The sequence below is a fragment of the Opisthocomus hoazin genome, chromosome 8 (assembly GCF_030867145.1).
Source record: "Opisthocomus hoazin isolate bOpiHoa1 chromosome 8, bOpiHoa1.hap1, whole genome shotgun sequence".
Lineage (NCBI taxonomy): Eukaryota > Metazoa > Chordata > Aves > Opisthocomiformes > Opisthocomidae > Opisthocomus > Opisthocomus hoazin.
In genome coordinates, this window is record NC_134421.1 from 58340913 (window position 1) to 58355888 (window position 14976).

The 14976-nt window shown below is 44.3% G+C and overlaps 1 protein-coding gene across 4 annotated transcripts; it reads right to left on the reverse strand.

Annotated features, from left to right (window-relative positions):
- Positions 1–3286: 3286 nt before the first annotated feature.
- CBLL1 (Cbl proto-oncogene like 1) lies at positions 3287–14505 on the reverse strand. 4 transcript variants are annotated; one of them, XM_075428901.1, is made up of 6 exons: positions 14291–14505; positions 11482–11649; positions 11025–11122; positions 10676–10759; positions 9762–9835; positions 3287–9236 (listed from the first exon to the last, which is right to left on the reverse strand). In XM_075428901.1, exons 1-6 carry the CDS (start codon positions 14466–14468, stop codon positions 8195–8197), a joined length of 1644 nt encoding a protein of 547 aa, XP_075285016.1. In that variant the 5' UTR covers positions 14469–14505; the 3' UTR covers positions 3287–8194. The 4 variants fall into 4 exon arrangements, with proteins under 4 accessions (XP_075285016.1, XP_075285015.1, XP_075285018.1 ...); XM_075428900.1 differs by having other exon boundaries at positions 11025–11125; XM_075428903.1 differs by lacking the exon at positions 14291–14505 and adding an exon at positions 13715–13865 and having other exon boundaries at positions 11025–11125.
- Between the last annotated feature and the right edge of the window lie 471 nt (positions 14506–14976).

The following is a 14976-nucleotide window of genomic DNA, read 5'->3' on the forward strand; positions in this document are numbered from 1 at the left end:
AGGGGTGGGGGAATTTTTTTATAAGATTTGGGTTTATTTCTCATTATTCTACTCCAATTTGATTGGTGATAAATTAAACCAGTTTCCCCAGCTTGAGTCTATTTTGCCTGTGACAGTAATTGGTGAGTGATCTCTCCCTGTCCTTATCTCGACCCTTGAGCCTTTCATCATATTTTCTCTCCCCTGTCCAGCTGAGGAGGGGGAGTGACAGAGCGGCTCTGGTGGCCACCCAGCTTCCAGCCAGGCTATACCACGACAGATGCACTGAGGTCTTTAACTTTTTGAGTCTGTTCTGATCCTCTGGTCTTCACAACCCAGCTGTACAACCACTGTCAATCAACTCTTGCTGGAACTCTATGGCTTGAAGCTGAACTACAGGACATCTTTCAGAGAAAACGCAAAAAGCGACAGAACTTTTAATTTAGCATAGAAAGACCTGGAGGTATAAAAATCTTTAGCCTAGAGGAAAATGGAGCCATCCCCTGAGTCTGAAAGAAACCGCAGTCTGAAATCACAGAGTTTTTAGTCTCCAAGCCTAGTTTTGACTTTCAACCAAGCTGGGGTGACCGGAATCATGAATTTGGACTTGTAGTTAAGAAGGGCTGACAGGAAGAAGAAAGTGTTCTGGGTGAACAAGAACCATGATTTTTGTCACTGTAGTATGCAGGACTTCAAAACAAAATTTGAAGGAAACCGAGACAGAAATAAGTTGGGAGAAATGCCGCTTTGTTTTATAAAAGGTATATATACATATGCCACATTCAGCTGTACCTTCACTTAGAAAATGCAGCTTCTGAAGGGAAATGCCATAGATGTCACCTCTCTGGACCTGAGCAAAGCCATCCGTGCCATGCCACGTGGGCAGTTGTTAATGGCACTGGAGAAGATGGGCTGCCTAAAGGTGCTGAAAGGCAAAAATGGATTATGCTAAAGAGGAGGTGACAACCAGGAGCTTTGAAAGGGAAACAGCAGAATGGAGGGAGCACTAATCTGCTGAATATTTTCATTAATTTTTCATTAATTAATTTTTTTTTACAAAAATCTGGGGTCATCTGATGAAATCTGGTAATGAAACCAAGCTCGAAGATAATATCAAAGCGGGGAGGCTTTGAACACAGACAGAACGAGGTGGCCCGGGAGGCTAAGGTGAGAGAAGCTCAGAGTTCAGAGAAGACCCCCGCGCCTTTGCAGACGAACCCCTCGCTGCGGTGCTGCGGCAGGCGATCGCATGCCTGACGCGGCGTGGGCGAGGCGGCCTTGGGCGGCAATCACGGTGAGATGGCCCAGGCCGCTTTCTGCAGGCTGGCATCAGGAGGACGGCGGGCAGCTGTGCCAGCCCACTGCTCTTCCGAGCGTGCCGCAGCAGACACGCCAGCTAAGACAAGTATGTGTCACGCGCCACGCAACCAGCACGACAGTGCCTGAGAACAGCCACAGCTGGGACATCACCGAACTGCCTTTCTAATGCAGCCTTCAAAAAAAACCCCATAGATTCTTTCAGAACAGATTTTCCCAGCACAATGAGGAAGATCTCAGTGCTGCTGTGCAATGCACAGGGGACATTCCACTATAAATACTCTGAAATTCAGGGCTGAGCCCTCCAGTTCAAGAAAGGTGAAGTCAAACTGCAATTAATGAGGAAATTTGCTGTGAGGATCTTTGTGGAATGGAGAGCCTGTATCTAAGGACTGGCAAAAAGAGACACTTATATGTCAGGGATTTAACCTAAGAGAGAGGGAAGGCTATGCAAGATAAAAAATAATATTGTCCTACGAGGGAAAAAAACCATATCGACCAGCCAAATATAAACATAAGCTAGATACTAGAAGATGGTTCCTAATTTTTAGAATAAGAAAAAATATTTTTTCCTATTAATAGGAATATATATGTACACTTTTTTTCCTAAAATAAAATTTTTACAATTTTACAAAAACATCCTTTCCAGTTAGAACAAGACAAGCAAAAATCCTGAACTACTTATAAGATGAGGCTTAACATGTTTCTGAAAATCATGATGCCACATCACACCAGTGGAATCTGGACTTTCCGACTTGGGCTATTCCTCCCCGTCTCGTGCTCACGTGCACCAGTACAGACACAGGCAAACCTCCCTAGCAAAAGCAAGTCAGTTTGGTGCAGTACCACACACTGCACTTCGACACCACACTGGATTTGCTGACAGGCTTCAGCTTAAGAAGAAAATATTCTCTTCTAAATCGTGCTCCTCAGAACGCTTCACTTCAATACTAATGACTCTTCTGACATAGCACAGTGCCACAGAGCATAAATCCCCCTTCCAAAACTCTTTGCAGTTTCTTAAATGGATGGGAGACCTCGACAGCCTTAACCAGAGAGCCACATCACACCTCCCCACCAGCTACTTGCCACCATCTTAAATCACCCTACTCTATTCCATATTTTTTAATGCTGACAACAGCAGCATTGTATTTCTGATGCTTTATGCGATTTCCCCCTCCAGGTACTGGCTATTTCCGCATTCAGCTCTCTGTTACTGTAATACTAATGTTTCTCTGGGTATTTTTAACCTCATGCAGACCATAGTGCATAAATCTTGCTCTGTTGTGGGATATTGTGGTGCGGCAGATTTACTGGCTTATTCCTGAGACAGGCACTTTTGGAAACCTAGGTATTTCCAGCTCCTCCACTGTGCACTCAGTTAGAGCAATACCTTATACTGCTTTATTAATATTTTACTCCATCATAAGCTAAAAGGCAAATTTCATACCCGCTTCCTTTTTGGAGAGCTGACAGGTATCGTGATGTATCCTGAGCCAGCCTCTCCTCAGCAGGGTGCAGATGCTTGGTAACTAAATAACAGGCATTTTACTGCCAGCAAGGGGGATAGAAAACAGGGGAGCCATGGACCCTGTGATGCTCTCCAGCCCCACTCTCACTTTGCAGCGCAGATGAGCTTGCCTGGGTGAAACAGAGACAAAACATTCAAAGGTCTTGGGCCCAACGGAAAAAGCATTATAACATACAAGCCTGTATTTTTCTCAATTTCAGACTAAGTTTCTGTTACAGAAAAAGGATCCTTTAGCACTTCTTCACTGGAAAAGAAACTCCACCGACAGTTCTCTAGTCCTCATCCCTGTGCCGAATGTGGACAGCTTTCTTTTCTCACTCATCTTTGTGCATCTGCTCCCTTCTGCTTCCTAAGAAAATGCCTGAAAGTTTACCTGATCCAGAAATGGCAAAGAACAAGTGCGGGAACTCTCCTTAGTGCTTATGTGATTTTATTTAATGTAGGAAATAATGCACCATAAATTCTCTTGGAGCTGTGTTCAAGCATGGGTTTTCACAAATAAAACTGAAGAAAATTCTTGTTGACTGACACATTCACATCTATTTAAAATGACTCATCTGGGGTTTTTTTTAAGCAGTTAAGCTGAAGTTCTTCTGTGAAACATTACTATATAAAAATAGAGGAATTCCTGTCCGCTCGCACACATTCTCACATTAACAGAAGCAGCCTATTACAGTCAGCCCTACTGGCCCTGGAGAATCACTTGCACTCTGCTATCAAAATGAATGATAAAAGTTTCAAGATGACTGAGCTAATTTGCCAGCTCTCTGCTGGTATTCCACCCACACCTTTCCAGATGTAGGTTGGATCTTTTAATCTTTTAATCTCTCGTGCTCATGAATTGAGTCAAAACCGACAATTTTTTTTAAAAAACCCAACAAATTAATGCCTCATATTTAGAGAACAAGGAGATGCAGTTCAGAGTAGGAAAAGTTCCTACAGTCACTCTGTCTTATGTCTAAGTCCAAACTAAACAAAGTGTTGAACTTCGTTATTCTCACTCACATCACCCAAGCAAATGCAGGTAGCTCAGTTTACCAACTGGTCAGTATGAATCATTAGTGTCAATGTAACATACCCGAACACAGCAAAGAACCTCACCGCTGTGAGGGCACCATTACTACATAAAGATGCTCTAACTATTGCTAAGAATTATTTTTAACACCATAAAATAAAAAACAGTGGAAATACAACTTGTATAATACTGACATTTCCTTTAGAAATGTGGAGTCAGGATGAAAACGAATATAGACCTTGCACATTTCTCTGCTGTATTGGACCCTGCAGTGTCGTATATATGAACAGGGAAAGTTCAAACTTCTTTCCTACACACTCAATATTGTTTTGCAGCTGCAACCTGCTGAGCTCCCCCAGCTTCCCAGGCTTGCCAGTACCTTCTGATGTGACCCTGTGCGTGCTTTTGCCAGCAAGATGGCAATGCGCACTGTGAGAAACACCACAAAATCAGACACAAGTTTTACAGAGCACGTAACGTTTTACAAACAGAGAGGTGTGTTCAGACTCGATCCACGGAGAAAGCGTATCAACAAATGTGCTTTTGAGAACATATGACAACATAATATAGCAGAGACAGTTTTTCTCCCTTACTATGTGTGCAAACTCTAACATGGAACGGACACAAGTTACTCCCACTTTACCTTTTAACAAATAGAATTTGACACTCCTTTGAGAGCAGTAAGCGATAAGAATTGGAAACTCCATCCAGCAAAGTTTTCTAATTCTCTTGGTTCAAATTTTTAAAAATAATTCACATTTTTCATTTTCACTTTTTAAAAGGCATGAAAAATACCACGTAACACATCTACGTAACCAATCCTTATGTTAATAGCATTTAAAAAAACCCGCCAAACATTACGAACGCATTCACACAATTAACCTGCTTGTTGTAAAGTATGCATGGTTGCAGGCAACCCTTTAAGCAAAGTTATAGATGGAATTGACGATAAAGTGTAAGGAGACAAGCATCTAAACCACAGGTCCTCCCAGGCCATCTCCTGGTGTCCTTTCATTCATTCCTTGGTGGACACAAACCATCCCAAACCCCTTTTCATTCCCTTGTGTGACATTAATAGAGGATCCCACTAGGGCTGACAAATTTAAATGTCATCAGAGTTCTCTTCAAAACTCGAGATCTGCTGGGCAGTGCCTTGGGAGGGAGATCGCCAACACAGACAGGGGTATTTATTCAAAATAAACATACTCTATTCCATTGAAAAGTTTGTCTTTACAAGAAGACGCAAGCAGGAATCCAAAGAATTCGCAAGTACATCTCACCATTTCTATGACTGTTAATTCTGCAATTAAATACAATATATGGCATTTCTGAGCTTCACACTGGAACGATTAGCTATTTTGAAAAAAAACCCCAACCAATCAACAGAGCAAAAAAAAAACAACAACACCCACCTCAAAACATGCCCAAAACCCCATAAACAAATTAAAAAGACTGTTAACATAAGGTTTCAACCAACGCAGGCATTTTTTAACTTTGTAAATATGAAAGCACCAACAGTACCCTTAGTTACATAGGTATACTTCAGACTTACTAAATAAAAAAATGGATTTAGGTCTTCCTGTATAAGCAAGACACAGAAAATTGACCGGAGTCTAAGTCCTGCCTGCATAAGATGACTTTTCAGTAAGTCCTCTATCACAAAGGCTTCTAGTCCATGGTCACTAAACAATTCAAGGGTTCCCACTGATTTTTTGGGTAATATGTTATTGTCCATATGACGTGTTACCTTTGCCTCAAACAGAAAAAAAAATCTCACACGTTCTCTAGAGCAACATTTATCATTTGTGCTTTTTGATAAAGCAAAGGCTGCTGTTTTCCCTTCATCAAACCAACTGCAGCACTTCATCAGTAACTTCAAGAAGATAGCAGTGGACCCAAAATTAAGTCTGAATCCTCCATCTGCTTCACAACAGACTGGATAATACACAACAACAGAACACAACCTGACTTCTTTCTTATTTCAGAATGTCTTCTCTCCCCAGAGCGCAGAGGTGAGGTTGATGCGTCTCCCTGCACTGAAGCCTGACACATAGCATCCTCCCAAACCTGCACGTCACTTTCTCAGCCTCAGCACAAGGAAGCTGGTACCTACAACCACCAGTCAGTCTGTTTACACCAGATAGTTCCCACATCAGCTCGGCTTTGCAGAGTCAGAGAACTTTAATCACATGTGCAGGTTTCCACCCAGATGAAGTTATACGCTGTCATACACACCTGCCTAAGCCTACCTCCTACCAAGTAACTTAACAGTGACATGACAAAAGGGCATCCTTAAAGGTTCCTCATGTGTTTATTGTAAGTTACTGAAACATGATAATGCTGGCAGAGTAATTTTCGCTTTCCTACACACCGAAACAGTCAAATTTTCAACCAGCCCCATACCATAGCACGCTCTCACAACTGGCCTTTTCTTTTTTATCGGTGTGTTCTATTCAAAATGACTTATTTTTCAGAGAAACCAAACCAAAGAGCTGTCTTAGAAAGTAGCATATTACAGCCAACCAGACTTTTAATCAGTTGACGCTTACTGGCCGTTTGTATAGCCCAGAATTTATCTGTGTATCCCAGAATTTATTTGCACATCTCTAAAGATGCATTTGTTTGAAAGGTAGTCTAAAGGATTTGCCCATGGTCACAAGGAAATCAATGGTAGTCAAGGACAGAGAGTAAATCTAAAGAGCCTTTGCTCTGGTAATTAAAAAATATGCAGTTAAAATTAACTAAAAAATATGCAGTTAAAACTACAAAATTTGGAATGTTGCACTGTCAGAGCTCTTCCATAAATTTAACACCTATGAGGCAAGAAGGTTTAAAAAACAAATAGTAACACGGAGGCTTTAAGATGGTTCAGATGATTTGAGAACAGCAGGCAATTACAAACCTTAGAAAAAAAAGCCCAAGATTTCTTCATCTCAAAGCACCACTGTTAGAAATGTGGCATTTTGAAAAACAGAAGTTCAGCACTGACATTGATTAGAAATGCAAAGACAAGCACTCCAAAGCGACAGTAGTCTTATTATTGTCTGGTTCTGCTACCAGCTGCACAACAAAAAAAAGAACATTCTCATTTTATATTTATTACATTTCTCTTCCAAAGTATGCTTATAAAAAACGTAAATTTTGGGCAGACCTGAGGGCCTGGTTATATTGCTACTTTTTAAAAACAGCAAAATAGAACACTGAACTATTGTCTGTTCGATTAAATCTGTATCACAAAATCAAAACAGATAAAGGATGTGTAGCTTTTTTATTTCTTTAAATCTACGTAAGGGATTTCAGATCACTTCTTTCCAGTTATCCAAATGGGAAGCTTTCCTGCTGTACATACTATATAAAGTGACAGAGGCGAACACCACTTCCCAACCAAAAATACTCTGCTTCTCACAGACATGGCAAGCCAACTCACAGCCACTTCCACGCAAACAGAGGCACAGGTAAACACCAGGCTGAATTCAACTCCAGCAAGTAGTGTAGGCGTAAACAGAACCTTCCGAAGCAAAACTAGCTTTAAAATGAACAATCATAAAAAAAAACAAAACCCAATCCCAAAAAACACAAACAAAACCAAACAAAAAACCCCCACCAAAACCCGCAATACATTATCACACCGCTTCATGTCACGTCCAAAGCTGTGTTTCTGAGAAATTTATCTTGCTGCATAAATTCAAAGAAAAAAAAAAACAAGAAAGAAAAAGCTGAAATGCAGTATTCTGCATGTCTGATTTCTAGTGCCATGAATTCACCATAGCCTGAAATTGTTTTAAGTAATGGTAACTGTTAGTAGGAGAAATAGGAAAGTTCCCTTAGTATTTCATTATGCTGCCTGTTTAAAAAGTATTTGTGCCGAAATGGTGTCCCGAACTAGATCTGTGTTAGCTTCATATAAAAACCCACCACTTTTACAACCATATTTCAATTTAATTATTGTACACAGGTTAACAAAAACATATCACAAGTGAAACTAAACACTGGATTTAACAAAAACAATATTCAGAATGGTACAACACATGTTCATTTTCTCCAGGAAATAATATTACAAGTGTTCATCTTAGGACAATTTATCCACACTAGAGACAGAAGTTCTGTTAAAATGCAACCGTGGTCTACTAAGCCACTTATCTGAGCACTACAGAATATTTGCAGTCAGAGTCCTACGGCCAAGGCTTAAAAATCACTTAGGATTCAAACCCCAAAATGTCTTACAGTCAAAATTACAGGATTTTTTTTTTGTTTAAAATCACAAGAAAATAACCCCAAAACAACTAATTAAAAGGCTGTCGTATACAGTTTTATCTTCTTCATAGCACTCTCTATTCATGTAATTGCTCTTATCATTGGTAATAGGGCCTGTATCTGGCTTGATCAGGGTGGTGTGGTCCGGGAAGTGGGGCCTGAGCAGGAGGCCCTTGCATCCTTGGAGGTGGAGGCGGCCCCCTCGGAGCTGGCCATATCCCTGGACTCATCCCCCCGGGCTGTGTGAAAGGGGGACTAAGAGTTCCTTGATCTTCACTGAACTGTGGCAAAGAGTTAGGATTATAGTGATGGGGAGGGGGCGCACTTACATTTACAGGAGGGCCTCCATGCTGAGGAGGGGGAGGTCCCGGAGGAGGGTGATTCATGTATGGTGGCATCTGGGCAATTATATGTCCAGGTGGCGGGGTTATTGGAGGAGGAGCAGAGGTCATTGGTGGTGGAGGAGCTTGGCTATAGACCATGTGCGGAGTACCTGCTGCCTGGGGAGGATGCTGCAGCGGATGGCTTATTGGTGGAGGTGGTGGGGGGGGTGGTGCATAATGTTGCTGTGGAGGCATAATATGATGTGGGTGTGATACCACCGGTTGACCCTGGTATTCAGGATGATGATGAGCAGGTGCAGGGGCTGGCGGAGGTGGTTCTCGAGCACCTGAATTCGAATCATCCTGAATAGGGACAGTTATCAAGTTGCTGTGTTTTCTCGTTGAAATGCGGAAGGTGTCCTGACTGACCGGGCGCGGCGGTGGTGGAGCCATTGCCATCTCTGCAGGAGGCGCACGAATGTCTTCATGGGGCTGGTTATAATGCTCGTGTGGCACGTGCTGTAAAGGAGGTGGTGGCATCATGATGTGCTGCTTTGGCGGAATGTGGCTCATATGATGTTTCTCAGGTGGCATTATGAAACGCTCAGGAATTTCAGCAGGCGGCGGGGCAATAGGAGGATGTACAGGCTCAATCGGAGGACGAGTAACAGGCTTTCCAGCTCTCATATGACGGTGGTTGATGTGAGCTTGTAAGTCCCTCTGTGACAGGTAAGTTCTCTTGCACCCTTGAACAATGCTACACATGAAGAGAGACCCTCGTACACACTGCTCAATTCGCTGCACAGGTTCATTACAGCTAAATCAGAAGAGAATATTGGTTTATTGTCATCACAGAGAGCTCAATCTGCAATTTATTTTTTTTTTTTTGTTAAAAGTCAACTAGTTTACCATAATTACCCAAACTAGAACTGGTAATTTTTTCCCCACTGTAGCAATGAAAGAAACATTTCACTGATTTTGAAGTTTATCCAGTTAAAGAACATAAAAATTTAATTAGCATGAAATTTATTAACTCTCTCACAAATTCCTTACGCACATTAAGACTTACCAGTAGTCACTCTCACTAAGTAAATTAAAATGCCATTTATTTATTTTCAAATTAGAGAGATAACAGGTTATCTACCCAAGTACTTAAACAGCAAACACTGATCTCTTAAAATCCAAAAATATGGGATACAAAGCTGTAATCAAGTGATGCAGTAGAGAATACTGCCTCTGCTAAATGTACATAAACAAGAACCATGTTAAAACAGTATCTGCAATAAGATATTTAAGTTACTTTCCTACATTTCCTTTAATAACAAATCTTGTGATAACTTACCCTGGACACATCTTGTCTCCCTTTTTCTCATGTAGTATAGCACAATCATAGCAGAAAACATGCTTGCAAGGTATCTAGAGACAAAAAAATGGCTCTGTTAAGACACCGTATATAAATATCTATGTCATTTTGCAGACTATAGTTCCTCCTTCCAGCACACAATTTCTAATAATAAAAGTAACTTAGTTATCTATGAGGTGAACAGGCATAGTTCTAGCTAGGAGTTTACAGCATCTTTGCACAGAAACTTTCTAAAACAGTTTTGAGTTGAGCTTGTGGTTTTTTAGGGTAGGTTTGTTTGGTTTTTTTTTTTTTAAGAGTTGGCAAGAACGCATAGGCAAAACTTTAAGTCTTGCAGTAATACCAACACTGAACATTTACAGAAGCTGCATATGCAATCTAATTACACTTGTCTTGCTGACAAGGAAGGAGTTTCAAAAGCATTAACTGTCATTAAGTCAGACCCTGAAGCCTGTTACATCACATGTAGAAATCTAAATTGATCTCAGGGATTTTGCTACACTAATTTTCAAGGGGCACAAAAGTGAACAGTGTTTTCTAACTTCATTGCAAGTCTTCAGTTGAGATAAAGAGCTTATTTTCAAAGCTAAGTCGTGTAAAGTCAAAACCCACTGAACTTGAAGGTTTTTTTATTGGTGACAGTGTTCTGATTTTTTGTTTAACAGTTCCAAGCTTACTTTATTAAATCAGGGGGTTAAGTGACATCAGCCAGACAGGTGGAACAAGAACACTTCAGCAATGAGGGCCCCTAGTTCCATCCTGATACTCTTCCACTGTTTATTCAGAGGTCTGCTGAAATCAGTAACCCCTAGAGGCCTCACAGAGACACAGTAAAACCTAATTTTACCTAAAGGGAAACCATGGCTGCACCTTCCACCGATAATTTTACTCACCATGCGTCCATACATTTTGATGGGTAAGCCACACTTATCACAGAAATGGACCGGTGTGTCATCCTTTTCCCCCAGCAAGTTTATCTGATAGGACAGAGAAACAGGTAGGAGAACAAAACCCAACATCATTAAAGCTTCTCACTTCCTTTATCACCAACTTGCCCATTATTTCTGAATTAGTTGAGAAAGAAGCAAGAACATTAGAAACACGAGAAAGCAGAGGATGTACTTTCAGCCAGTCAAAAGTAATGGAAGCACTTTTTTTATTTAGGAAAGTATGTAGCAGGACTACCTACAGTTTGGTATGATTCACAGAGAAAGATTCATGACTTGCCATCTATGACTTTACCTTATAGTCCCAAAAGATGGGTCCAGGGAATCTCCTTTGATTGCCAAACATTTCACCTCCTTTGCATTCGTATCGCTCCTCCTTGTTATAATCAAATTCTTCTGTGGAAAGGAGAAAGAGAAGAAAGACACAAGCCAACCACAACGCTTTCCTAATTGATGCTCGCTGCTATTAAGAGCATGTGTCACTCTGTACTGACAGCATCAGGAAATGCCACAGAACGTCCAATCTGCTGGGCCCATTCTACAGAAAGGTACAGTCAAAACAGTGAGACAGTCTGCTCTGGGAATGAGCACCATTCAATCCTTACAGTGCGGCACTACCCAGAAATTTGAAACTTGTTTTGCACTTGGACAGAACCTTGGACTCTTTAGTCTCCAAGGCTGGATACAGTCTTGAACAATCCTGCAGAATAATATGATTGCCTGCTACAGGGCTAGTATTTATATTAATTTACCTTCATCACCAGCTTGTGTCTTTGAAGGCATCCTGTTCATAGTTCTTGGAGTTCGAGGTGCAGGCTTGGTTTTATTGGTCTGTTTTGAGATTAGCTTTATAGGGATTCTCCTACGAACATCAAGACCACCCAATGTTCCTGAACTATTTGTTCCTTGCAAATCATTGTCTATGAAAGAAAAATAAAAAAGTAATTTTTCAGTTATCTAATAGTTTCTAAAGAGGCTACATATTAACAAAAGAGTTTCAAGAAAAACAATTTTTAAAGCTTGTTTAAGACTCACACAACATATCAAAGTTTAATCATTAGAAAGTAAATATCTTCACATGCAATTTCTTCCAGAAATCGCCACAAAACTTTATCGGGAACAACTGCGATTTTAGGAAACCTAGTTCTAAAAATAAAGCTATTTTAAAAAGTTAGCCAGTCTGTCATTTTTCCACCACAGGAAAAAAAACTTTAACTGTACAGCTCCTCTCACAACATGAACAGTACTGAAGAGTCAATGCTTCGTACAACCTTGACAATCTAGAATTTCTTATGAGAAAAGACAATTTTTACAACTTATGTAAACTGTTTATTAAAGTTGGAAGGAAACTAGTTTCCTTATTAACCCACTGAAGCATCTCTCCTATGAGGAGAGGCTGAGGGAGCTGGGCTTGTTCAGCCTGAAGAAGAGAAGGCTGAGAGGGGACCTTATAAATGCTGACAAATATCTTAAGGGTGGATGTCAGGAGGATGGGGCCAGACTCTTTTCAGTGGTGCCCAGAGACAGGACAAGGGGCAATGGGCACAAACTGAAGCACAGGAAGTTCTGTCTGAACATGAGGAAGAACTTCTTCACTGTGAGGGTGACGGAGCACTGGAACAGGCTGCCCGGGGAGGTTGTGGAGTCTCCTTCTCTGGAGATATTCAAGACCCGCCTGGACAAGGTCCTGTGCAGCCTGCTGTAGGTGACCCTGCTTCGGCAGGGGGGTTGGACTAGATGACCCACAGAGGTCCCTTCCAACCCTGACCATTCTGTGATTCTGTGGAAGTGCCACTTTGGCAGGCGTTTCCAAGCGGTACAAGCACAGCCCCGAAGTGGTGTGCCACAAGCTGTTACCGCATAAGCCCGGCCGTTCCACTCGATACGGCACTGCAGCCCTGCGATGACCACCGAGGCCCCAAAGGACTACAGCATGGCAGCATCCAGATGCTGAAATCTGGGCCCCATTAGAGTACTTCTGCACACTGCCTCACAAACTACTGTCCCTCAAAGCCTATAACTGCCCCACACAACACAACAAGTAGGAGGAAAAGCAAGAAAAAAAGTAAACGGGGGATTGCTCGAAGTTATTCAGCAGCTTCCACCAAAACTAGGAAGTGCAACAAAGTTTCATATTGGGACTGTGACCTGGCAGTCCCTTTACCTCAAAATCAAGAGCCCTCAACGTCCTCTGATAGATCAAACCTATTTGCTCCTCTTAGCACTGTGGTTGACGCAATTTCACTCTAAAATGCAATATGTAAAAAACCAGAAACAATAAACCCTGGTTTTACTTTGGTTCATTTGTTGCTTTTGTTTAAGCTGTCCTGATGGCTAAACAGACAACCCAGCAAACGCACAACTACAACACCAGGCCTCCACAGAGACTGCTGGACTAGAACATCAGAGAGAATAATGCGAAACCTGTCCATTTTCCACGTGGGAAATTCTGTTTTCTACCAGAATACATAAAAACACAACACCACAGACCAGAAAAAGTCTCTGCAGGTCCTCAATCATTTGCAAATAGGGGAAACTAAAACAAGTTAAAGAAAAACCCACCTTATGTATTATTCAGTCCACTGAAGTGCCAGTAGGAACAATTAAGTTCTGACACTTTTCTTCCATGCACCTTTGCAAGCGAGGGACATTTACATGAGTTACCTGCTCATCTAATCCAAAGTTGCAAGTTCATTAGTCACCCATGTTTCGTGGAAGAATAATAAGTCCCAGTCTGTGCAAGCGTAACCAGTAGGATTGAGTCCAGAAAAAAATATGAGCAATACACCAAAACTGTTCAGACTACTTAGAGAAGCTCTAATTAAAGGTGATACGTCTTCCTGAGCTGAAACCTTCATCAACTTTTCTTAACTTTTATTTTTGTATTTCTTTTTCAAATTCATAAATCCAGCTCAAATACTGCACCTCAGATGTATAAATTCATAATGCAACCTTTGCTAAGGGGGAAGAAAAAGCCAAACATACCCTAGCAAAGAGCTCCACGCCCATTCATCTGCTCACCAGATGACACCAGCACGCCAACCACCGAGCTACCGAACCTACAAACCCACACTGAAGCACACGAGAAAGTTTCCTTCTCCCGAGCACAACCACAGCACCAGCAACCACGGCACCGGCACCGGCCTCGCCCCACGCAGCGGGCAAGCAACCGCCTCGCCGTCCCCGCCCCCCCCCGAGACGCTACGGGCCGCCCCCGCCCGCTGCAGGCCGCCGGGCTCCGGGCCCTTCGCCGCCAGGCAGGCCGCCCGAACCCTTCCGCGCCCCGCAGCCAGCCCAGGGACGGGAGGGGGGCTCCAGCCGCGGAGCGGGCCCGCAGACCGGCGCGAAAGAGACAGACCAGGCCCCGCCGCGCGGGCCGGGGGGAACCGCGGCGAACCCGGGCCCCGTCGGCGTCACCGGGCGCCGGCCCGCGTCCCGCCGCTACCCCGGCGCCGCCCCGCGCCCGACGGCCCCGCGCGCGGCCTCCCGCCGCCCCGCGGCGCGGAGCGGGCCCAGGCGGGGACGGGTACAGACGGGTCTCCCGGCCTCCCCCCTCCTCACCATTGTGGTCCATGATTCGGCGCAGGGCACTGTGGGAGCGGAAGGGCGCGGCCGGAAGCGGAAGCAGCCCGGAGACGGGCCGGGAGGGGGGGCGTGAGAAAGCGCGCGGCGGGGAAGCGTTCGCGGTACCGGGCAGCCCCTGCGAGGCGGCCGCGGCGCCAGAGGACAACGGGGGCATGGCCGGGTCCGCCGGGGGACAGCCGCTCCCGGCATGCTCTGCGGGGAGGAAAGCTCGGCAGGCGCGGCCGTCCCGCAGTGCCTGCCGGGATGGCGGCCGGAGGACCGCTGCCCCCTGGGGGGTGTAGTGCCGCGTGCGCCGCGCCTGCGCGCTGAGGCGGGCGGCGGCGGGGTGGCCGGGGGAGAGGAGGCGTGGCCCGGCGGCTCCGCGGAGAGTGAGGCGCGGGAGGGGCGCTGGCGCCGGGGGGCCGGTGCACCGGGGGTTTTACCGCCGGCACGGCAGCGCCCCGAGAGGCGGGGTGTCCGGTGGGGCAGAGCCCGCTCCCCGCGCAGGCCGCTGCCTGCCGGTGCCGTACGGTTCGCGTTCGGTGCCCCCCGGGTGATTCCGTGGCTTTACAGCGGCGCGGAGGAGGGGAAAGGAAAACGAAGCCGACGGAGCCATGGGTTGCGGGGTAGGACGCGGCCTCACGCAGGGCTTCCGCGGGGGCAGCCGGGGCCGCACGCCTCCC